Source organism: Malus domestica, chromosome 16 (assembly GCF_042453785.1).
Source record: "Malus domestica chromosome 16, GDT2T_hap1".
NCBI classification, from domain to species: Eukaryota; Viridiplantae; Streptophyta; class Magnoliopsida; order Rosales; family Rosaceae; genus Malus; species Malus domestica.
The window spans coordinates 36,522,197-36,547,703 of NC_091676.1; the positions used below are offsets into that span (position 1 = coordinate 36,522,197).

The following is a 25,507-nucleotide window of genomic DNA, read 5'->3' on the forward strand; positions in this document are numbered from 1 at the left end:
ACTAATGCACCAGCAGCTTTTATGGATTTGATGAATCGAGTATTCCAGCCATATTTGGAAAGGTTTGTTATTGTCTTCATTGATGATATTCTAGTGTACTCTAAGTCTAAGGCTGAGCATGCTGGACATCTAAAATTGGTGTTAAGCAGTTTGAGAGAACACCAGTTATATGCCAAATTTAGTAAATGTGAATTATGGTTGAATTAAGTAGCATTTTTTGGACATGTCATTTCTGCTCAAGGCATTCAAGTGGATTCTCAGAAAGTGGCAGCTGTTAATTGGGAGCAACCTCGAATTGTTACTGAGAAACGGAGTTTTCTTGTCCTAGTTGGCTATTATAGATGGTTCGTTAAGGATTTTTCAAAGATTGTTTTGCCACTGACAAGGTTGACTCGAAAGGATGTTAAGTTTAAGTGGGATAATAATTGTGAGCAAAGTTTTCAGCAATTGAAGTATTATCTCACTTATACCCCTGTTCTAACACGCCCAAATGATAGCGGAAATTTTGAAGATTATAGTGATGCTTCTTTGAATGGTTTAGGTTGTGTATTGATGCAACATGGTAAGGTAATTGCTTATGCTTCGAGACAGTTGAAACCTCATGAGAAGAATTACCCTACTCATGATTTAGAGTCAGTAGCTATCATCTTCGCTTTGAAGATTTGGAGACATTATCTTTATGGCGAGAAATGTAAGATCTTCACAGATCTTAAGAGCCTTCAGTATCTGTTTACTCAGAGATATCTTAATCTTCGGCAATGGAGGTGGATTGAGTTACGTAGTGACTATGATTGCACGAATGAGTACCATCCTGGTCGTGCAAATGCCGTGGCGGATGCACTTAGTAGGAAGACTCCAGCTAGACTTAATGCCATCTATGATCGTCATGTTCCTCACCTAATGGATTTGAGGTCCACTAGAGTGGAGTTGGGAGTGGAAGATCGTGAAGAAGCCTTGCTTGCTAATTTTTAAGTTAGGCCAATTTTAATTGATCGTGTGCTTGAGGCTTAGATGAATCATAAAGAGACCCAGGAAATAATTCAAGCAAGGAATCAAGGCAAAAAGAAAGATTTCGGGATTCAAGAAATTGATGGTATGCTTATGCAGGAAAGCAGAATGTATGTGTCGAATAATGCAGAGTTAAAGAAAGAAATTTTGGATGAAGCATATATTTCGGCATATGTGATGCATCCAGGAGGCACTAAGATGTATCATACCATTAAACCATTTTATTATTGGCTAGGTATGACAAGAGAAATTGCTGAATATGTGAGTAGGTGTGCCATTTACCAACAGGTTAAAGCTGAAAGGAATAAGCCATTTGGGTATATGCAGCCACTTACGGTTCCACAGTGGAAATGGGAAAATATTACTATGGATTTTGTGTACAAGCTTCCTCATACACATAATGGTTTTGACGGCATTTGGGTGATAGTTGATCGGCTTACTAAATCAGCACATTTTGTTCCACTGAGAGAAAAGTATTCATTAAGCTGATTAGCTAAGTTGTTCATATCACAGATTGTGAAGTATCATGGTGTTCCAGTTAATATTATCTCAGATCGGGATCTTAGATTTATTTCCAAGTGCTAGGTAGCATTTCAGGAAGCTCTTGGTACGAGATTACTTTATAGTACGGCATATCATTTTAGACAGATGGACAATCTGAGAGGACTATTCAAACATTAGAAGATATGTTGAGATCTTCAGTGCTGCAGTTTGGAGATAGTTGACATGATTGTTTGGATTTGATGGAGTTCGCCTACAACAATAGTTATCATTCAAGTATTGGTATGGCACCATTTGAGGTGCGCATTATGGGAAATGTATCCACACACTTGTTTTATGATTATTAGTGGATGTAGTGGTTGTATATAATTTCGAGGACGAAATTTTATAAGGTGGGGAAATTGTCATAACCCGTCCCGAATTATTATTATCGGTGATGTAAAATGACGGTTTTATCTTTAGATGTTGAAATTTTAGGGTGTGTTACTTATTTTGGAGACTTAGATGTTATTTCCTTGGTTGGGTGGTGACCACGTGGAACACACACACAACACACATCATCTCTCTTCCTTCCCGTGCTCTCTCTCTCTCTCTCAAACTCACTCTCTCTCTCTCTTCTCTCTTGTACGAACGACACCCAAAACCCTCCGATTTCACGTCATTGTGTTCGTAGAGCTCAGACGAATTGATTGGTACCATTTATAGGTAAGGAATCCTCCGATTTCACGTCGAGCCATGAACCACCGATTTTGTCACTATTCATGCATACAAGAAATATTGTTTTTCTGGGAATTTGAAGCTTATAGAAAGCTTAAAGAGGTCCTCACGAGTCTTGAGGTATTTCGTTGGAAGGAAATGGACGTTGAAGGGCTGAGATCGACGTGTATCTAGGTAACCCGAACCATCGAGCTTTCTCGGGGAAAATCTAGTAAAAGTTAAGCCTTGAAACTTATATAACGTGATTCTACATGTTATTAGCTTCATTTTGGTACCAATTTTGTGGAAAATGGTGAAGAAACGAAGAAGAATAAGCGTTTTAAAGTTTTACCCAGAAACCGGCGATGTTGTCGGCGACTAGCGACTCGTCGAAGAAGAAATGAGTATCTTCCATCAAGGTTGACGGAATATGCTAGCGCCGTCAGTCATCTTTAACAGTTATCGTTGGATTTTAACAGAATATTCCATGGAATATTCCTAACGACAGTTAGAGAATCCGTCAGGATTCACTGCGTGTGGCCGCGCGTCTTGCCGTGCACTCGCCGGCGCGTGGAGGTGTTCGAGGGGTCAGAAAAATATTCTAAAAATTTGGGAATGATCATGAGGTTTTGTAGGTCACTATGGTTTATTCAAATACCAAAATTGAGCATTGTATGAGTAGTTATTAGCTAGTTTTGCCTATATGCTTCAAATAACGTTTTTATAGTTAATTAGCATATAGGTGAGACTTATCCCGAGGACGAGCATGTTCAAGGACGACTCGGGGGCTACGACCCTTCAACATACCAGTGAATGGGGTTTTGGTTTTCAGTATATATTTATATACTTGATATTTCCCCATAAATATGTGTTTAAATGAAAGGATGCCTTAAATGCCATATATATGAATTTATATTTCGTATATGAATTGGTATATAATGCATTATATATAATTATGGTGCTATGGACGCTCAAGTAAGCTCAGGTAAGTTATGTTTGGTTATGTAAATCATCGATGATGTGATATGTGATTGAATAACGTTGAGCTCATAAAATTGCACCTAAGGTGATTGTGATTTAGCCAGAGATATGGCACAGGCCTATATATAATGTCACCTCCCGCACCATATGCTCTAATTGGATCCAATTTAGGTGCACAGTCTTGTCGCAGAGACCATCTTAGGTGGTTCGGACTCGTAGGTGACTAGCGATTTATCGCCCAGCTATTATGTGTGAGTAGTATTGAGCATGATTATATTACACCCATTATTGTCATACAGACCTTTTCATTTGGTTCCGACTCTTGTGCAGTATAATGTTGTATAGGTCATTGTAGTGACTCCGGCTAGATTGACTTTCGAGCTATGAATTCAATCGTACAGACTACCACAGGGGTTCCGGCTAACATGTTATATTTATATGAAATTATTCTTTCCTGAACTGCTTACTCTATTATATCTTGGCATGACATACATATGAATATGATTATGTGAAGCATGATTTGAATTGATATAATTACATATATATTTATGTATACGCATATATCTTGATTCTGGGAAAAATTATACATGTTTTACAACGAGGGGTTAGATATGTTGATAAATGAAAGGGTTTTGTAAAACATTTGTTTTTGCCTACTCACGTTTCCTGTTTTGCGCCCCTCCAGGTTTTAGGTAAGCTTGTTGTCGGTGGCCTTGAGGATTTCTGCGGTTCTGACATATTTAAATAATAGTAGGACATTCCTAGTACTATATAACTAATACTTGTCCTACTGGACTGCACCTAGACTTATTATGCTCTGATTAGGAGTATTTACTTTTGTAAGTTACTCCTAACACTTCTTGTTCTCTAGTGCACTCTAGTAGTTTCGTTTTTTTTTAAATATTCGTATATTTCTTATCTTAATTGCTTCCGCACTGTGCACATGGCTACGTCATCCTCATCTCGGTCGGGGTGTGTCATATAATAATGTACATAGAAATAAATTGTCACATTTATTTCAGGAACCTCAATCAAAAATTAAAAATCAACAAGGTTTCAATCAAAGAAAATTCATAACTAAGGACCGCATCGAAAATCTCCCAATAATTTATTTACCTCGCCCTGCACACCTGGGTCGTATTCAAACCCATGACGTCACGTCCACGGGGGCACGTGTGAAGGATTTCAAAAGCATTTGTGGTGGTTTATAATTTGCTGTCCGTCTAAGTAAATAGAAAAAGGCAGAAGAAAAAGACTACAATTGTGTTTCAAACTTGTAAGAGCATATATAGGGGTTTCGGAATCCTCTCTTTTATAGTTTCTTCCCATTTCCCTTTTTCTTGATTATTTTGTCTCAATTTGATTTGGAATTTATTTGAGAAACACACTATAGGGCCAACTCTAATTTTTTTATAACAAAAAATATTATCTATACGAAGGGAGGTGAGGGTGAGCTTAGTCTTACAATAGGTTAGCAATAATGTGATTCGAATTCGTCTTTGATGAAAATCGAACCTTAGACCTCCCACTTAGAAGTGAAGAAGAATACCATTAGACCGTAATAATAAATGGCAGGGCAACTCCACATTAAATCTTTTAGGTTTTCTTTCAAATATTTCTTTTACAAAAAATCATCTAAATCAGAAACCATAGTCATTTTAGTGTTTCTTTGAAGTACCCCTTAGTCTATTTTCTTTTCCAAAATTTGATGTCTATAATTTTGAATTTGTCTATGTTTTACAAATATGATCTATGAATGATAAATTAAAATATAATTGATTTGGATCAATAAGAAAAAATTATGGAGTGAGCCTCACAAAGTGTCCCTCAAAGATGCTTCAATAGAAGAGGACTTCATATATAGTAGTTTATTGCTAAAATGATTATTGTATATGAATTTACGACAATCTACTAAAATATCATATATAGTAGTTTTGCTAAATTGATGATTGTGTGTGAGTTTACGATAATCTACTAAAATGATCATATATACGAGCAGCTTCTTAGAAGAACTCTCGACCGTATTCTAGAGCAAGAATCATTGATACAAAAATATTAATTTTTTTCAAAGAAAATAAAAGAACTTAAAAAAAAAAGTTCACATGTTCCTCAATAGGCAATAATTCAACCACCAGTTTATTCGGTGGAGCAAAAAATAATCGAGAAAAATATGGAGGCGACACATGGATTCTATGGTATAAAAAAACAAAATTACCCTCGAGGCACACCAAAGCTTCTACGCGCAAGCAGTGGCAAAGCTACAGAGGGACTGGGCTGGAAATTAAGCTCTGGAGTGTGCCTCCGCCCTTCTTGTCTCGTCGAAATTAATGGTTGCACCTACATTGCAGATCGGTTTCTGGGTTTCTGCTTGAGTTTCTGTTGCTACACACCAGCAGCTTATGTTATTTTTTTTTTTCAAATCCCTTAAATGAAACAATGCCATTTCATTTTGTATTAAAAAAAAAAATACCTCCTTAATCAGACGACGCCGTTTCGTTTAATTGATTAAAAAATATAAAAAAATTAAAGGGGACCACTATCCCTGTACTTTCCATTTCAAATGAGCCTTCACTTTTTGAAACCAATCCCCTTTTTTAAAACCAATCAGAAGACCCATGCGTGCCCCCCTAAATCCCAGCAGCAGTTTTCACGTTTCAACGCCCTCCTCCCGACTCCGTTTCGTTCCATTGTCCCTTATTTCTACTTCAAGCCGAGCCAGCCTCTAGCAGCCAACTGTTGGTTGGTTTTCCACTTCTCTCTCAATCTTAGGTAATTTTTTTAACTTTCTAATTTATATTATCCCTAACCCAAATTAATTAATACTAAATTTTAGTTAATTAATATAGAGTCATAGAGTAATACACTAAAATTGAATCCTATGAATGATTATTGATCAATGAAATTATTGTCTAGAGTAAAAATTGAATTATTGATTATTGATATTAATTTAGGAATTGAATTTTTGTGTATTAAATCATTTATATGAATATTGGTATTGATTAATTGAATTGTTGGTTTAATTAGCTAGTACTCATATTGACTATAGTAAAGTTTACTCTAAGATTAAGAGTCTTAGGACTTTTTTTTCTTTTCCATATACAATTACATAATCGAACAATACTATAAGAAACAATGCTTAAATCTCCTTCAAATATTCTGGCTAGTCCTTCTTCGAATATTCCGAGTAGTCATCCTTTGAATATTCCAAATATTCATTCTTCGAGTATTCCGAATAGTTTCCAACAAAGTGAGGTCACTGAGTTGGATGAAATACAAGCTAATCTTCCTACAGACCCTGGACATAGACGTCGAATGCTTGATTATCCACCTAATTATCGTGAAGCAATTCGTCGACACTATCTCCAAAATAATCCTTGTCAACCTAAAGACCACATCATGCCCAGAAAAGTTAGCAACAATTGATGTTTTGTCACCTGTTGATTTGATCATTTTAAGTGGTTGGAGTATAGTATAGTAAAAGATGCTGCATTTTGTCGTTATTGTTATCTATTCAAGTGTGATTTTGATAAAAAGGGAAATGCCAAAAGTGATGTCTTCATTGAGATTGGGTATACAAATTGGAGGAAAGGACTTGAAAATTTTCGAGAGCATGAGGGAGGTGTTGGAAGTCTTCATAATAAAGCTTTACAACAAGCTATAGATTTGATGACACAAAAGCAACATATTGAAACATTTATGATTAAGCAAATCGATGAAGCTCGCATTAATTATCACACTTTATTGCGTGGCGTAGTTGATTGCACAAGTTGGTTGTTGCAACTTGCAACAAGGTTTGCCTTTTCATGGCCTTGATGAATCATTCAAATCAAGCAACAGGGGTAATTATTTGGAGCTTATGCAATTTCTTGCCGATCATAATGATAAAGTTAGGAAGGTTGTGTTTGAGAATGCTCCCAAGAATCTCAAGTATACTTCTTCCGATATTCAAAAAGATTCTGTCCGTGCTTGTGCCATTGAAACTATTGGTGCAATTACTAAAGCTATGGAAGATGCATTTTTTTTCTCTTTTGGTTGATGGATCATGTGATTCTTCAACTAAAGAACAAATGGTGATGGTATTGCGTTATGTGAACAAGGAAGGAGAAGTAATTGAAAGGTTTTTGGGTGTTCAACATGTCTCCTCTACAACTAGTAGCTCGCTTAAAAAGGCCATTGAGAGATTATTTGCTTTAACAAATTTGAGTATGTCCAAGTTATGGGGACAAGGCTACAATGGAGCTAGTAATATGAAAGGAGAACTAAATGGCCTTAAAGCAAAGATTTTGAACAAGTATCCTCAAGCATTTTATGTTCATTGTTTTGCACACCAACTTCAAGTAGCTCTTGTAGTCGTTGCAAAGGGAATTGAGGGTGTCGCCATTTTCTTCAACAATGCTAGTATTTTGGTCAATACTATTGGATCATCGTGTAAGCGTTGTGATGCATTTAGAGAGAAACAACTAGAACAAATTAAGAAAGCTCTTCATATTGGTGATCTTGAAACAGGTAGAGGGTTAAATCAAGACATTAATTAGTCTCATGCGTCCTTGTGATACACATTGGAACTCACATTATGGTACTATAGTTAGTCTTATTGTCATGTTTGAAGCCGTGGTGGAGGTGCTTGAATGGATTAAGGATGATACCAACCAAGACAATTTCGGTGAAGTAAGTTATTCCACGACATACAAACTTTTGATTTTGTGTTTCACCTTTTTTTTATGAGACTCATATTGGGAATTACAAATGAGTTATCACAAGCATTACAAAAGAAAGATCAAGATATTGTGAATGCGATGACGTTAGTGGAAGTATGCAAGCAAAGACTACAATCCTTGAGAGATGATGACTTTGCGGACTTGCTTGATGATGTACAAAATTTTTGTCAAGATCATGATAATGTCGTTCCTAACATGGAGGATTTGCGTTTTGTACGCGGAAAATCAAGGCGTAAAGCTCCAAGACTCACAAACTTCCATTACTATCGTGTGGACCTCTATTTTCAAGTCCTTGATACACAATTAAAGGAATTGAATGATCGCTTCAATAAGGTAAACACCGAATTGCTTCTTTGTATGGCATGTTTGAATCTGGTGAAAATTTTTGCATATTTTGACAAAACAAAAATTGTTTGTCTAGCTTAACTTTATCCTCAAGATTTTGATTGTATGGACCTCATGAATCTTCCAATTCAACTTGACATTACATTCACAATATGAAGATGCATAGTGAGTTTTCATCAATGAGAGGAATTGGTGATCTTGCAAAGGAGTTGGTGAAGACCGGGAGGTGTGCAAGCTATATGTTAGTGTATAAGCTTCGTACATTGGCTTTGGTGTTATTGGTTGCAACCACTTTGGTGGATAGAGCTTTTTCTGCTATGAAGATTGTGAAAACACCATTGCGTAACAAAATGGGAGATCAATGGTTGAGTGATAGCATACTTGTTTACATTGGGAGATATTGATAATGAGCCTATTATGCAGCGTTTTCATGATATGAAACCTCGTCGGCAACAATTGTAATTTGTTTGTATTGATAAATTATGGAAGACATTACTATATAAAAGGATTTTGTTGCTGCTATTCTTTTGAACCTTGCATTCTTTTAACTTCGGCCCTCCCCCAATCAATTCCTGGCTTTGCCACTGCGCGCAAGCAGTGGATAATCAATGTCAAAAGTGATCAAAATAGGTATTTATTCAAAACCTATTTCATCCATCCTCATCAAATCTCCCTCACAAGGTAACTCCCAAATTATTTCTCCTAAATTATATTAATAAGCTAATTAATTAATTTATTATTCAATTAATTTATTAATTAGCTAATTAATTGTAAATTACACCCAAAAAACCACTAAAGTGGCCGGTTCCCATCTCTCCCAAAAGGGTTGGCCACACCATACCACCCTATTTTCTCCAAAATCCTAAGTTCAACACTCTTGCAAAATTCTCCAAATTCTCTAAACACTTCGCTCAAATTCATCGGAGGTTCTTCGGCCAAAGTCCCCCCCAATCATCGTAGGTGCATGAGGCTCTTGGCATTGACCAAAGGTGTTAATTGTTTTGTAGGTGTAATTTGTCCAAGAAGAAGAAGGTGAAAATTTGCATCCACAAATTGGTGCTTCCATTGAGAGTCTTAATCAAATGCTCGTAGAAGACTCTCGCATTCAAGGTTTTTCGTTTTCTTGTTCATTTGTAGATTTTTCGTACGTTCTTATTCTTGGATTTTTTTTCTAAAATTTCTTTGATAAAACGTAAAAGAAAAGTACAATGGCAAGAGATTCAACGAACAGAAATTCCAACATTCGAGGATTAAGACCGCGGAGATCTACAAAGCTCAACACAACGATAAGTGGAGCGGTACCACCCCTACCGGGCACCACGATGGCCACCACGACAACCACCCTCGGCAAGGCTCACGGCACCACAACCATGGCTTAAGTCGTGCCATTCAAACCCACATGAGCCCAAGCCCAAGGTGAGACGGCCCAAGCCACTCAAGCCTGACACGAACCCAACATGTTGCCAAGCTGAGCCTTAGCCTTGCACCCACATGCGCCACACGCCGAGCAGCCTACTCCCGCGACCCAACTTACTCCCGTGGCCTTCCAAGCAACCCAAATTGGTCTAAGATTAGTTCAACCGTCCTGGCTTCAAATTTCTGGACCTATGATTGAACCAAGTGCATTTTCACAACATTTCTCTGAGGATTTGACATTTCCCAACTCAAATCTCGCGCTCGGAGTCTACCACACTTCCACTGCTTAAGGAGACACATTCCTTCTAAGCTCTTCCAACCCAAATGGAGAACCACACTTGTCTCGACAAGTCATAGAATTGACAATCGCCCTCGCACAGCAGACGACCTTGGTGAATCATCTTTTGTAGCACACCGAAATGCAATGTACCCTAGACGAGGTGTCCCGAAGCATGACAAAGGCAGATGATGAACCTCTCCAACAGTGTCCTAGTAAGCAGCCCCTCAACTAGCCATAATCCAAGCGTTCTAGTAGTTTATGCTCCCACCTAGGTCCTCGAGATAGCGTATACCCTCGTCTTAACGCGCGGATGAGTGTGCACTCTCAATCAAGCTCACTGACGAGCATACGTTCACGGTTAAGGCCATACTCTAATTATCAACATGGACAACCTTCCAGGCAAAGTGTTCATTCATAACTAGGCTCACAAAGAGCATTCTCCACCTCACATCGAAGTAGGTAGCATAACGAATAGAGAAAAACAGTCACTCAATCCCGTTTAAGTTCAACCGACAGCTTGTAAAACAACCTGCTCGCTTACCATGAACGTGCCACATGCACCACAACCATGGCATAGACGAGTAGAGCATAGGGAAGAGTGGCCTAGACCAATAGGTCACAACCGGGCGCAGCCAAAAGTTCCACTACCTCAGTAGAGGCAAATTCAAGAAGAAGTTGACAGGCTCCTGACTGAATGATTGCGCAATTTCTAGCACAACGAGGCTACTGACAATGCACTTCGACGATACATGACCAACATAAGCATGTCACCATTCATGGATGCGATCGAGCGAACAGATCCACCTTACGGGTTCACTATGCCTCACTTCACTCCGTACAAGGAAGACGAAGATCTGTCTCAACATTTTAAGCATTATTGCAGTACCATGATCCTTTTCAGGAATGACGACGCGCTTATGTGCAAAATTTTTGCCACAACTCTATAAGGCGAAGCACAATACTCATTTCACACCCTACTGCCACAATCGATCCAGAATTTCAACGAACTTTCCTTAGTTTTCACTAAGAAGTATTCGTCTAACCGTTCAATCAAAATGACATCCAACCATCTCTTTAGCATCGTAAAAGACCATTGGGAGACAATTCGTGACTATGTCAAGAGGTTTAAAACGGAGAAGGCCAAGGTTGTTGGCTGCAACGACAGCATTCAGAAATGGGCTTCCCACCGAACACCCTTTATTCAAAAAACTGATCATGGGAGAAGAACGAACCCTAGCAGTTTCGTATGCTTTGGCAAAAAAGCACACACTATGGGACGAGGCAAACCAGTCTAACAAAAACGAGTTGGAAAATAAGCGCATAGAACGTTCCCCAACCAGAGAAGACTCAGCGCCCAAAACATTCACCAAGTTCATAGTTCCAATCGGCCAAATTCTCCGCAAGCTCAAGAACGAACCTTGGTTCAAACTGCCACCACCCATGAAAGCGATCTTACCAGGCTGGATCATACAAAGTATTGCGCATTCCATTAAGGGCCGAGCCACACTACCAACGGCTGCCTAAAGAGGAAGCAGTACCTTGAGAAACTGACAAATGAGGGCCGATGCGATGAGTATCTTGACAGGTCAACAATATGGCCTGCACAAGTAGGGGAAGTCTCCATCACCCCTGAACCCCGTTAGGGCTTTTCCAAATAAGTTTGAAGTCTCAAGCAACTTGACGAACAAAGCCTCACAAGCCGAAGATTATCCAGTTTGTTATGCAATTTCTACCTTCCATCACAGTTGATTCATTTCTTTATTCTCAATGGAGATTCAAGAAGTTATTCATAAGCCTGGCTCAATTGTTGTCTACGACAACTGCTCAAACCCCTATCTGGGTATGTTCTTCAGTGCGAGAGGATAAACTAATTACTCTCCAGTGCAAGAAGGTAAACCAATTCCTCGACACCGATATGGGTAAGCTTTTCAGTGCAAGAGGGTAAACTAATTGCTCTTCAGTGCGAAAGGCTAAACTAATTGATCTCTAGTGCGATAGGGTAAACTAATTCCCTGACACCCATCTGGGTAAGCTCTCCAGTGCAAGAAGGCCACATAGCTAAAAAGATCAAATGCTTGAAAACTAACTAAGCAACAAATGGTCAGGGGGCAACAGCCACTTTGCACCCAACAGTTCGCTCATTCGACACTTCATCTTCAACAGCTTCGATCTTGGCAGCTCCATCCTTGACTACTCCATCTACGACAGTTAAGAGATCAAACTCAAACAGTTTCCTCATTTTTGGTAAGCAGCCTAGACGTGGCAGCCCAAACCATGGCCCCTGCCACACCTCCTCTTTGGCCCATGCCAAGCTGACTTTTGGCCCCTGCCAACCGACGTGCCGCACCACCCAAGAAAAAGACAAGGAAAATTAAGTTTTTCTTACATCGATGCGGCACGGAGAAGACAAAGAAATCAACGAAAGACGATTATTTGCACGAGCAAGCAAAAAAGAGTGCTAAGGGAGGGGGAACAAATATCCTTTAGCTTTCTCTCTTTCTTGTAGGCCTAAATAATTGCCCTCTGAAGTTGATTTAATCCCCTACTTAAGGTAGGCCTAAATAGGCTTTAGAGGCGATTTATTTCCCTTTCCTAGAAGAATCTAATTCCAAGTCCAAGTGGAAATCTGCATCAAAGTTGAAGATCTCTACACCTGCTGCCATTTCTTGCAAGCAGCCCAACAGGTGTGGGGGCATTTGTGGAGCCAAAAATAATCGAGAAAAATATGGAGGCGACACGTGGATTCTAGGGTAAACAAAAAAACAAAATTACCCTCGAGGCACACCGAAGCTTCTACGCACACCGAAGCTTCTACGCACAAGCAACAGACAATCAAGGTCAAAAGTGATCAAAATAGGTATTTATTCAAAACCTATTTCATCCATCCTCATCAAATCTCCCTAACAAGGTAACTCCCAAATTATTTCTTGTAAATTATATTAATTAGCTTATTTATTTATTTATCACTCAATTAATTTATTAATTAGCTAATTAATTGTAAATTACACCCAAAAAACCACTAAAGTGGTCGGTTCCCATCTCTCCCAAAAGGGCCGGCCACACCCCTATAAATACCACCCCATTTTCTCCAAAAACCTAAGTTCAACACTCTTGCAAAACTTTCCAAATTCTCTAAACACTTTTCCCTCAAATTCTAACTTTGGTATCGGAGGTTCTTCAGCCAAAGCCCCCCCCCCCAAATTCATCGTGGGCGCATGAGGCTCTTGCCCTTGACCAAAGATGCTAATTATTTTGTAGGTGCAATTTTGTCCAAGAAGAAGAAAGTGGAAATTTGCATCCACACATTCCCTGGTTCTCTTGTGTCCTACTCTCAAAGCTATGCCTTAAGTAAAGACATTGGTAGTGAATTCCCCCATACATTTCATCATGTGCATCACATCTATCCTCTTTTTTTTTTTTTTTTTTACGTATACATATAAGAAAATGAAACGTGTACTGTAGGATTATAAGTTGCAGAAACTTTACACATGTCAAAGGAAATCCAAAGAGACTTGTTGCGGTTCCTAAAATGGATGAGACATACATAATTGGAGGGAGGTCAAGACGTAATGTACCAACAAAGACTAACCACCATCATTTTCCTGTGGAGTAATTTATTTATGTCATGGATGAGCAACTTGTGGAATTAGATGGATGTTTTGATAAGTTAAATACTAAGTTGTTTATTTGTTTCACATTTTGAGTTCGAATGTTAGTTTATCTTTATCTTTCTCAATTTTTTTTTAAAATTAAATATTTTCTCAATTACATGGGATTATTACTTTCGTGAAGAAGATTGTGGAGAAAGGGTTTATCATGTATATTTTCTTGTTGCATTGACTTTAGTTTTACTTGCTACAACTGCTTTAAGGGTATATAATCTCTTAATTGGAGGGACGTCATTGTTAAAGTTGGGACATTTTTCCACCCCTCAAAATAGTATAGGCCAAGAAAAAGACTTAGAAAAGTCCAAGAAAGATCAAGGCCCAAAAAAGGAAAAGAAGTCCAATGTCCAATGGAATTAGAAAGGAGCATTTCCGAGCGCTATAGCCGACCACTCACCAGTCAAGTTTGACTAAATAACATAGAGAACTTTCCGACCGACATGAGCACATGGGTAAACTAACAATTTTATGACACAAGGCTCCAAGAACAGGCCTAACACCAACCTAGGCCACGTGTCAATCACCATTGAAGATAGAAACCTTGGATGAGATGTAAAGGCTGCTGGACCTGAATATTTTTAACATTATCTCACCAAACCCCTTTTCTATCGAAACTCTATCTCCGTCAGATTTCAGCCACTTCGACTTGGACTAAGACTCTGAACCTAGTCCCCTTAGGCGCCTAATTCATTCCTTATTTGATCAACCACAGGTTTTGATTCTTGGAAAAATTCGATTTTTATCAAAACCCATTCTAATCCTTTAACAATTCTAACTCAATTAGGACTCGTCCAAACCATTATCACAATCTGACCCCTTAACAATCCCATTCCACTTGGATTCAGTCGAATCGTTAGCATTCCATTTCCGAGCTGAGAAAGTCACAAGGACTAAATATTTATTATTGGGCCGAGATTCACTTCTTGGTTTATTTCCTCTTGGCCCAAATCCCATATTCTAGGCCCAAATAATAACGCAACATTTTCAAAATATGAAAATTCGTCTTGGATAATAATAACTTTTAATGTTGTAAATAAGGTGACATCCCGAATTGGTGAGAACTTATCAACCAATGCTACCACAATAACTAGATTACAATTTTTTCGCACCAGTTGCATATCTTCCTCATTTGCAATCAACAATAACAGATTATCTGAAACAATTAATTCGAAGCTCATGAGAATAAATCTTGCCCTAGAGTAACCAAAGAAGGTTGAAGAATTTGGTACATCTCATACTCACAGTAACACGGGATAAGGTTAAAAATAAAAAGTTGCAAGTCCATTGATTGAGACTCGCCTTTTGGTACGCGACAGGTCCAGTTGAAGCTAATATAAAGAAGACAAACTTACAGCATGCATGCAATCTTGCTGTAAATGTTTCTTTCATTAATGCTTTAATGTTTTACTATGTGGTTAACATTTGATTAATGATCCATAGAATGAAATATTTTCATATCTTTTTCTTTTAAGTTTTAACACATAAATAATAAAAGTGTAGATAATATAGTCTGTATTAAAAAAAATTAGTATAAGTGTTTTGATGTTAAAAGGAGAAAATCTCTAGTCGAAATTTTATCTTTTCCATTTTCCTTGTGTGTTTGCATTTTCGTATTTCTTTGCTTCAGAAATTTTAGTATGAAGTCTTTGAGAAAAAGAGAAATTTAGTATAAGTTTATATTCTCAAATTCTTTATTTCCCTTTGTCGTGAAGTGTAAAGCATGTGATAGTCCTGCTTTAATTTTCTTTCTTTTTCGGTAAATGATGGTGCTGCTTTTTTTGGTCAGACAAATGATGGTGCTGCTTAAGAATGAAAGAACCCTATCACCTACGGTGAAATATAGAATTGCATATAGCAAGGATCACCTCATACTTTTGGTTAAAGTTTTAGGATTTTATAATCTATATGTCATTTTATATTTTATTTTCTAGTTTATGTATTCTAATAAAATTATGTATTTTATGTATAAACATACACTTATTTATATGATATATAATAAATTTATATAAATCTGTCTAGTCCACCTAAGTCCCGCCTAACCACCTTGATGCCAGACTCTAACCTACTGCCCATTTAACGGCTAATGTCTTTTAAAATCTTGGCAAAAACATTGAGAAACCAAATTGGCTTTCCGTTGATATATATAAGTAGGAATAATATATTTGATCAGAATCTTGGAGATTGATAGGAAGGAGGGACATGCTTTTTTTGTTGCTTTCTTTTGTGTCTTTCTTGTCTCCTTGTCTTTCTTTAGCTCTGCCTTTACTCTTCTTTTTCTTTTTTTTCTTTGTCCCTCTGATTTCATGAGCGCGGTACCTGATTCTCATCTCTCCCATGGCAGCCCCCATTCATCCAGACATCAGAGACATAACACACACATATATATTGATTTTAAAAACATGGAAATTGAATTAGGTTTAATTTGATTTAATTATTTCCCTATTCAATTTCAATGTGACCTGCCCAAAGTGAACTCCAAATTGGGCTTCCTGGGGCTTAAGCTTGTCCCTCCTGCTGAAATGTTTGTTGAGGAGCTGCTTACATCTGATATTCTCTCATAGCTTAATCCTTTCGGATCCATCATGTTCAGGTCCTCCCTCTGAAACAAAAGATTTATATAAAATTATAAATAAATACACAAAAAGATAAAAAGCCAAACAAAAGATCTGTGTGAACTGTGAAGGCGGGAATCAAAGGACATTTGACTACTCTCACAGGGAATAATTGAATACTAATTTATCAAGGGGAAGTGAAACTTTGAAAGAGTACACTAGACAGTAGAAAGCCTGCACAAACTGAGCAACTCCCATAACATTATTCTCTCTATAGCTATAGCACCTTAAATCTTCATCAATTTTCATTTGTATATATATTTATTTAGGGTTAAACTCAGTTTACTACCCTCAAGTTTCGTGGTTTTCAACATTTAGTACATCAAGTTTTTTTCGTTCCAGAGTCATACCTAAAGTGTTAAATTTGGGACAGTCTCATACATCCGTTAGTCAAACTGTTAACTCTACCGTTAAATGATGACGCGGCGCCCATGTGGACAATGACTGGGCGCCACGTGTCATTAAAAAAATTTAAAAATTAAAATAATTAAAATTTTAATTAAATAAAGTGCTTAAAAAAAAAACATAAAAAAACCAAAACCCCCCTTTTTTCCTTCTGGAAGACCCTCCACGGTTCCACCTCTCCACCCCTCCACCCCCTTCGTCTTCTCCATTCCCTCCACCCCCTTCGTCTTCTCCATCCCCTCCACAGACAGAACCAAAACCGAAACCATGGGCTGTGAGAAGAGTGAGAGTTTCAATGGCGACACTATGGGCTGTGAGAGCCGAGCTCCCCAAAGGTCCTGATCTGTGCGCTGACCGCTCCATTCTGCAAAATGGGTCTTCCTCCGCTCGCCATCGCGACCTCGTTTTCGTCGTCAATCCCAGCGGTCTCTCTCTTTCTCTATCTCTCTGTTTCTCTGTTTTTATAAGTTTTGTGGGTGTGTTTTTATGATTTTTGTGGGTTATTGAAATGGGAAATTGGAGCAGGTGTAAATGGGAGGACAGGGAAGGAGTGGAAGAAGCTGCTTCCATAGATCCGTGGTCTTTGAGGCGGCGCATTGGGATAGGGTGGTAGGGGGTGTGGAAGTGCAGAGGGAGAAGGGAGGGGGGTCGGGGTGGGGAAGACAAAGGATTGATTAGCTAATTAGTGTTGTTAATTGCGCTCTGTAGCATCCGGCGAAGAAGATCCCGTAGACGATTGAGAACACCAGGGAAATCGATAAGACTATTTGCAAGCCCGACGATGAAGAGGTTCGTTTTTGCCCTTTTCGATTGTGTTTTATTGGCTTACAATGTAGCAAATGTGGAAAGATTTGTTTTTATGCGTGGAAAATTGAATGATGGTTTGGTTAATTTTGGTTTTGTGTTGTGTGTTGGTTTGCAGTTGTTTGCTGAAATGCCGATGAATTCAGGGGATCTGGGGAGAAGGGGGAAGGATGGATGTGCGGATGTGCAGAGGGAGAAGGGAGGGGGGTCGGGGTGGGGAAGACAAAGGGGATCTGCGGATTTTTTTTTTTTTTTACTTTATTTAATTAATTATTTTAATAGTTTTTTTTAATGACACATGGCGCCCAGTCATTGTCCACGTGGGCGCCACGTCATCATTTAATGGCAGAGTTAACAGATTGACTAACAGATGTATGAGACTGTCCCAAAATTAACACTTTAGGTATGACTCTGGGACGAAAAAAACTTGATGTACTAAATGTTGAAAACCATGAAACTTGAGAGTAGTAAACTGAGTTTAACCCATTTATTTATTTATTGGAAACTTCATGTGATATCTTTTGACAATGCTATCATTGTTATTATATATAATTCATCTCGTGACACTAGCTAGTCTCCAATTTCATGCATGATCAACCTATGGGGCTCGTGAGTCAATTGGATTAGGTTTTTGGTCTAGGGCTAGGAGTTTATAAATTGTTGTGATGAATGAGAGAGTTTGCTGTAATTTTATGCAAATAAATGGGAGAATAGGCTTCACCTTGTACTTATTTATATATTTACCTTTTTTCACTAGTGGAAAGGAGATTTACATGGAAAATATATATACTGAGAATAATGAACAAGCTTTTACATATCACAAGGACTCTATATTTTTAACCGGGACATGTGAAATATGACAGATTAACCCTTCAATTTTTAAGGGAACCAGCTTTTGGAAAGCCTATGTATCCCTTTTATCCTCTCTATGAGTAATCTGCACGACTTGATGGAGAACAATGAAAAGAACTACCTTTAATCTGTTCATTGATTCCCATGGCATGACATCTATACACATACGTATAATTGATATATACATGAAAAGCGTAAAATATTGCAAGGTAAATCTTAACATACATATGCTTGGAAATACGTACATAAATGCAAAAAGTATTGAATTGGTACCTCCTGATCATCGAGAGACGTTATAATATTTGCAGATGCAGAATCATTTGGGTTTGCATGCAACCAAGCTTCTCTGCTGCAAACCAACAGATTGAAAGAATATTATCTATCAGTGGAAGCCATGCATGCAGATGAAAAAGCAAACTGAGAGAGAAAAAAAAAAGGCAATCTTTTACTGCTGTCTTGTTTATAGTTATAGATCCTCTCTCCCCGCTCGCACTTTAGTCTTTGCATTTGTGCTGATTGAAATAAAGTTGAATTCCCATGTGACATGCATTCACTAACAAATGAATATATGAATGTAGCTACCAATTCACAAACTACAAGAAACTTTCAAAGGGGGTACAGCTTTGGCACAAAGATTTCGGCTAGGGTTTACCTTTGGCCCTAAGTTTTCCGCCACTTTTGATAATATATGCATGCATATCTCTCTCTCTCTCTCTCTCTCTCTCTCTCTACATACATACATATATACATAGCTCTATATCCAAGCCCCACAAAATCAAGGAAAGAGATATCTCAATCGATTTTTGATAGTCAAATGAGAGCCCCAAATCTTGGAAATTGGAAACCCTAGCTAGGAGGTTTCTTTGGGTCAAGATCACTCAAGTGTGGGTGGGTTTCTTTTTAATTTCTTTTTACCATGCACCCACAGCCCACTTGATGAAAGAGGTTATAATTACCCCATCATGATCTTTGATATGAAGTTTCAGTCAATTTTCAAGCATGTCTCTGCGGTGGACTGAGACTGACAAAAATGAAATCATCATCATTACTTGTTATTTTTGTGATTTCTTTCTTGCATGCCACAATATATGAGCGCCACGCATGCATATTTAATTAATGTTTAAACAATTACACAAGGCAACCTAGACAACAACAAAACATGTATACATTGAAATATTTTTTCTCTTTTATGCACTCGGGTTTATTTTTATCCCTTAATTATTCTTTTATTGACTCAAACCAAAGGCTAAAAATAATATAGTGATGTGTAAGTGGACAAAAAAGCGCACGAAATGACTTTATTAATGTTTTTGAAGGATAAACTGTATCATTTGAGTAATGGTCAAGTCTGAAATTGGTTATTAATTATGGACATGCAATCAGGATTTATCGTTCCAGCTGGCCATTCTATGAATTATCATCAACAAACAACTAGTAAATGAATAAGGTAAATTAAAATAGAGAAAAGCGACATGCAGCGCTCCCTTTTGTAGGTCTCTGTGGAAAAATTGCTCCAGAGGCCGTATGCAGTACTAATATGCAATTTAATTAGCTTTTAATTAGAGTGCTACCTTGAAGAATTGCTCCAGAGGCCGTAGTACTCCTTATTATTTTGAACAGTAGTCGATCTTGAACCCTGCTGAGGTGATGGTAGCTGCTCACAAGACCTTCTTGGGTTCTGAAGTTCATACATTATGTCTTCAGTGGTGTCCCCAGATGAAGCATTTTCATATACATCACTTTGTCCTGTACCACAAAACAATCAAATTAATTCATGCTAAGAATCCCTTAAGATAATTTTAATGTGCCACATTTAAATTTTCTGGAAAAAGTAGAGACATTATTAACCTGAAGAGGCCGCTGCTTTATCAGTGGTTTTCACCGTCCGGTACATCTGCAATGTTTGGAACTCATATTAATAAATAAATAATCATTTACATTAGCATAGGCAATGCATCATTACACTAATAATTTGGGACATAATTTGACCAACTAAAAAACTAATTTATAACAGATATGTATACATGTCCGAACACAATGCAAGTACATACAGAAACATTGATATGGATGATGTTGCAAAATTCCATTATTCATGTATGAATGTATGTCTATGTATGTATGTATATTGAATATGTGGGTCAAATAACTTGTTGGAGCAGTATTAGAAAATATGAAAATAACACAAGAATTCCAATAATAATAATCATAAAGAAATTCACAACATCAATTATATATGAGAGTAATATAAACAACTAGAGAGAAAGTTAGAAATACTAACAAACTTAGAGATTGAGGCTTGCACAAATACAATGTCCTAAAGACAGAATTTCGCCCCTACTCTTGTGCTTGTAGTTCGGTAGGCCCAGAATTCAACAATCTATAATCCGAAGTCAAAGCACTTCAATATTCAGACTTTGGTGAACTTTATATATTTCGTACCATCAAGACATGACTCAGAAGACAAATGAAGAATGAGAGAAATAGAGTGGGGAAACCCTATTTCTCAAGAGTAATTAATTATGTTATTTTCTATATTTAATGATAATGGTTTCATAAGTTTATATAGAACCCAAGTACTTCTTGTTAAAGAGATGTAACTTTTCATCTATAAGTATACATCATTTGACAAGGGAATGCACCTAAATAACATAACATTTCTAAGAAATATGGTTAACACTATTTTTCATTTAATTATTAAAATTATAAAGTAAGAAAGACTAACAGACTTGGAGATTGAGACTTGCATAAATGCAATGTCCTAAAGACAGAATTTCGCCCCTACTCTTGTGCTTGTAGTTCAGTAGGCGTTCGTCTCCCAGAATTCAACAATCTATAATCCGAAGTCAAAGAACTTCAATCTTCGTACTCTAGCGAATTTCATATATTTCGTACTCTTAAGACATAACTCGGAGTTTGACTAACAAAAAATAAAAGACATTGGAGAAAACTCTTCTTTTTTTCTTTCTGATTCATTAGACAAGTGGGATGTTTAAGTTTATATAGAACTCAAGCCACCTATTTTAAAACATTGTGACTGTTGCCTAAAGTTCCAATAAATAGACACAACTCATGAATTTGAATTTAACTATAACACTTTACCCTTATTTTTCATTTATACAGAAATTAAATATTATAAATTAATGTTATAATATATAATTTCCAACATAACTAAGGTTAGAAATGCAGGACAGGTGTGGTTAGAATGGAACCCATATATGGATCCGATCTGCAAAAGATATCATTGAGAAATGATGATGTTTCTGTACTTGTCTATTTGTTTCTTTTTCTTTATATATATTTGTTTAATAATAATATATCCTAATAAATACAAAAGATAGATTGATGGATGGAGTGTTTTAAGCTTGACTTCATTTTGAATTTCTTGGGTTTTGTCTTACTCGATTTCTAAAATCGATGCATACATCTCACATCTCAGAAGTCAGTAGCATACTCTTTTTCTCTTTCTCTCCTATTCTTTTTCTCTCTGCAGAGGGGAGATGGCAGAGAGGAGAGAGAGAGAAAGCATTGATTATTTATCTCTCTAACTTGGGATGGACTGTTCATTCTTCCAAGTAAACAGCCGTTCATTATGAGCTTGCAGAAGAAGCAGAACCATCAGATCTAATCTATCTATCGTTAATCTATCGCAAGTAGAAAGAAAACAGTCTCTTCTGCACTGCACAAAAACAACACCATTGGAGTTTGGCGCGAGCACACACACATTTATATTTTAATTCAATAATAAATAACACATAGCTAGCACCTTCTTAATGTATAATATTAACTAACTAATGTAGTTTTATAACATTTCAAACTGAGAGAGAGGCCTGCAATCAAGTTAATTGAGAGGTGACACATCTTCAAGAACTAATTAATTAAGATGGAAGCTAGAACAAAAGCCAAACATGCATGCTAGCTAGCTATATACACAAATGCAGTTAAAGGTTCCATAGCTACCTATTTCACAAAATTAGAAGAAGAAGACAGGTATAATGAAAGAATTAAAGATAGGTTGTTACCTGTAAGTGAGATTTAACATGTGCCAAGGTGAGATCTTTGACATCCATTAGCTCAAGAACTGACTTTGGTGTTGCCCCTTATCATAATTAAATTAAAACCCACTAAATTAATAATTGAATTTAACAGAAGAAAAAAAGAAGAAGAAAATAATTGGTGAGTGAGTGAGGGGAGTGAGAGAGTGAGTACTGACTTTCATGGCCACCCAAAAGCTCAACTGCATGAACAAAGCGGGAATGAAGAGTAGTAGTCCAACGCATCCGAGGGGCTCTCATGCTTCGTTTGGCCGGAAACCGAGAGAAAATTTGGGATCTTAGAAGACCACCATGATGACCTTGACGATGATGATGATAAGCAGCTGCTTGAAATAGTGGGGTTGAACTAGAAATTGTAGAGGTAGAGGTTGCGGAATTATTATCGAAATTAACCGGCTTTTGTGAAGAAGAAAATGGGAAGAAATTATTAGGAGGAGGAGGAGGATGAGGGTTTTGATAGAGTGGAATTCCTCTAATGGGTCTCAAACACCCAAGCAGCTCTTCCGATTGCTGTAATTGTTGTTGCACATCTGCTTGGGGAACTTGTGGAAAGTAATGGCTTTGCTGAAACTGAAAGGGATGGAAAAGATTGCCATTACCACCATTACAGCTAGTACTGGTTTTAATATTACTGCAGTGGTGGGGACGATGATTGGTGTTCAAAAGCTCATCGAAGGTGGAGTTTCGGGATTTCAAGGCTCTCTTCCAAAACCCCAAATCCATCTCCTCCTGATGACTATGATGACTGCTTCTCCTCCAACTAGTTGATGAGGAGGAGGACAAGGGTTTGCTGTTTGGAGGGCTAATTTGTAGAGATAAGTCTGGTTGTGCAGGGAACAGCTCCATCAATAATTGATCTCCCCACCTCCTTCTCTAAATTTCCTTCTCCCAAGCCCTATGTAGATATGTGTGTGTGTGTGTGTGTGTGTGTGTGTGTGTGTGTGTGTGTGTGTGTGTGTAGCTTGTTTATGATTCCCTCCTGTATGTCTATGAGCACTTTCTTCTTCCTTGTGCTGGGAAATAACAGTGTGTGTTTGTATATATGTATTGTGTGAGCTAGTCAGCTAGCTTCCTTGGTGATCTGATTAGGGTTAGGGATTTTCAGGTGTTGGAGGGATTTCTGGGTATTTTTAGTAGATGGGTTTTGATCAATTTGTGTGGGGGTAGTTGCAGAGAGATTTCACATTGAGATGAGAGAGAGAGAGAGAGGGGGAAGAAATGACAAGTTATGAAGTGAATGGATGTTTCTTTTGTGTGAAGTATATGTGAGAAAATGACCCTTGAGGGGCTCTATAGAAAGAGAAATTAAGAGAGAGAGAGAGAGAGAGAGAGAGAGAGAGAAGGGAAGGTGTTTGATTATTTTGTGGACGTGGGGTTAGGGTACTACTACTAGCTAGGGTAAGAAAGTAAGATAAAGAGAAATAGTAAATAAAGTTTGAGACATTTTTTCTTTCTAATCACTTTTGAGACATTTTTTCTTTCTAATCACTTGATTCCTTTATCGCTATACCTCTTTCTATTCTTTTTTTTTTTTTTTTTTTTTTTTTTTTTTTTGTAAATAAAAGAAGGGGTGGTTTGGATTTGGATTTGGGGTATTGTGTATAAAAGTAGTGTTACCTCTTTTCTTTAGAGGAGAAAGTAAAAAAGGAAAAAGGAAGCCAAAAAAGAAAATTTGAGTGTAAATGAACTTTAACGTATGCATATGCCCCTTCCTCAACAACTCATACTTGTAAAAAAATTTCTAACCCCCACGCGCAAACAGAGTCTTTGAGCAAAAACCTTTGGTTTGTTTGTGCTCCTTTTGCAAACCCTAAATTGAACACGCCCACACGCATCATGATTGTACACTGATTTCCACATCCTATGGTGTAGAATAATTGTCTCCAATTTTCTCCAAATTCAGTCTTTATTTGTTTCGTTCAGTCACCAAAGAGTCATGATCATTTAACTATAAAAATTAAGGATAATGTTAGGGAGACCAAATTTTTAAACCAAATTATGTAAACCAAATGATGTGGATGTTGATAATTGGATTATTACTTAAGTGTTAATAACATGCTTATTTCCTATTGGTGACACATCATTTGGTTTAAAATTTTGGTCTCCAGCATTATCCAAATATTAAACACCCAACATTATCATTTAGTCTCCCTAGCATTACTCTTCAGTATTGGATAATATTTAGCTACTTTTTTTCTAGAATTTGAAGTCTTATTATACCTTCTTTTTTTCATGGTATATACCGGTCCAGGATATCCAAATATTAAACACCCAACATTATCATTTAGTCTCCCTAGCATTACTCTTCAGTATTGGATAATATTTAGCTACTTTTTTTCTAGAATTTGAAGTCTTATTATACCTTCTTTTTTTCATGGTATATACCGGTCCAGGAAACCAATAGTTGGATTTTCATATAGGGATCTAATGGACCTTTGCAAAGTTAATTAGATCTTTGAATAAAACTCATGTCATTGAGTGATAAGGTACCATTGCAGCTAGACTTCCAATTAATTTTCATGGTACGTACCACTAAGAGTCCAAAAGACTAATAGCTAGATCTTGCACATAGGGATTTAATAGATCATGGCCTCTTGGGTTGTCGCTAAGCAGAGGTGGGAAACAAACAAAACCCAAAATTTGGATCTAGTTCTTCTCCAAGAGGTGAATTTTGGGGTGGCAATTTTGGGATTTTGGGCTTAGGGGTGGGAATTTAAGATTGGTACCTACCCCAAAAGGATAAGGTTGTAAGTGGAGAGAAGCCTACATGAAGATAAGCAGCAAACGCCAGCCCATGCAACTTCATGCGAGTCAGCAACCTAGGGTGGTGGGATTGGTTGCGGGCAAGCTCACCAATAACAAACTTTCTACGACTCAGATGTGCGCACGGTCAGATCCAGTGGCTGATGCGCCTTCTAGGTTCTGTTGAGATTACCCTAAATTCAAAATTACATGTCCACATGCCATAAAGAATCCTTGGGAGAATGGCTTTTGCTGTTGTTAGGATCAGTTTTAGATTTTTTTATGGCTGAATCATCTGGGAGAATGGCCATAAATACATCATCATATTGGGACATCGCGTTCGAATGTCCAACGGCCGAATTTAAAATGGTCATTTTGTCTGTTAAGCTTTATTTGATCTTGCCAATTGCTTGAGCCTTCTTATATTCTT

General features: G+C 37.5%; 1 protein-coding gene, 1 long non-coding RNA gene and 1 pseudogene across 3 annotated transcripts; 2 read left to right on the forward strand and 1 right to left on the reverse strand.

Moving 5' to 3' along the window:
* The first annotated feature begins 1,011 nt into the window (after positions 1-1,011).
* LOC139193136 (uncharacterized) lies at positions 1,012-8,653 on the forward strand (annotated as a pseudogene).
* Positions 8,654-15,978: 7,325 nt separating this feature from the next.
* LOC103403984 (probable transcription factor KAN2) lies at positions 15,979-23,597 on the reverse strand. 2 transcript variants are annotated; one of them, XM_008342838.4, is made up of 6 exons: positions 22,494-23,597; positions 22,303-22,379; positions 20,132-20,177; positions 19,855-20,029; positions 18,557-18,629; positions 15,979-16,209 (listed from the first exon to the last, which is right to left on the reverse strand). In XM_008342838.4, exons 1-6 carry the CDS (start codon positions 23,179-23,181, stop codon positions 16,060-16,062), a joined length of 1,209 nt encoding a protein of 402 aa, XP_008341060.1. In that variant the 5' UTR covers positions 23,182-23,597; the 3' UTR covers positions 15,979-16,059. The 2 variants fall into 2 exon arrangements, with proteins under 2 accessions (XP_008341060.1, XP_008341059.1); XM_008342837.4 differs by having other exon boundaries at positions 18,557-18,632; positions 22,494-23,595.
* On the forward strand, positions 16,793-17,518 carry LOC139193191 (uncharacterized). The gene is made up of 2 exons (XR_011577601.1): positions 16,793-17,052; positions 17,153-17,518. It is a non-coding gene; the product is annotated as an uncharacterized lncRNA (long non-coding RNA).
* Positions 23,598-25,507: the final 1,910 nt, after the last annotated feature.

Bases quoted from the DNA above. Each gene is read 5' to 3' on its own strand.
- LOC103403984 (XM_008342837.4), bottom strand. From the start codon at position 23,181: ATGGAGCTGTTCCCTGCACAACCAGACTTATCTCTACAAATTAGCCCT. The intron at 22,380-22,493 runs GTCAGTACTCAC...AATTATGATAAG, and splicing joins GCTTTTGGGTGGCCATGAAA to GGGCAACACCAAAGTCAGTT. The intron at 16,210-18,556 runs GTACCAATTCAA...CTTTTGTTTCAG, and splicing joins CGTCTCTCGATGATCAGGAG to AGGGAGGACCTGAACATGAT.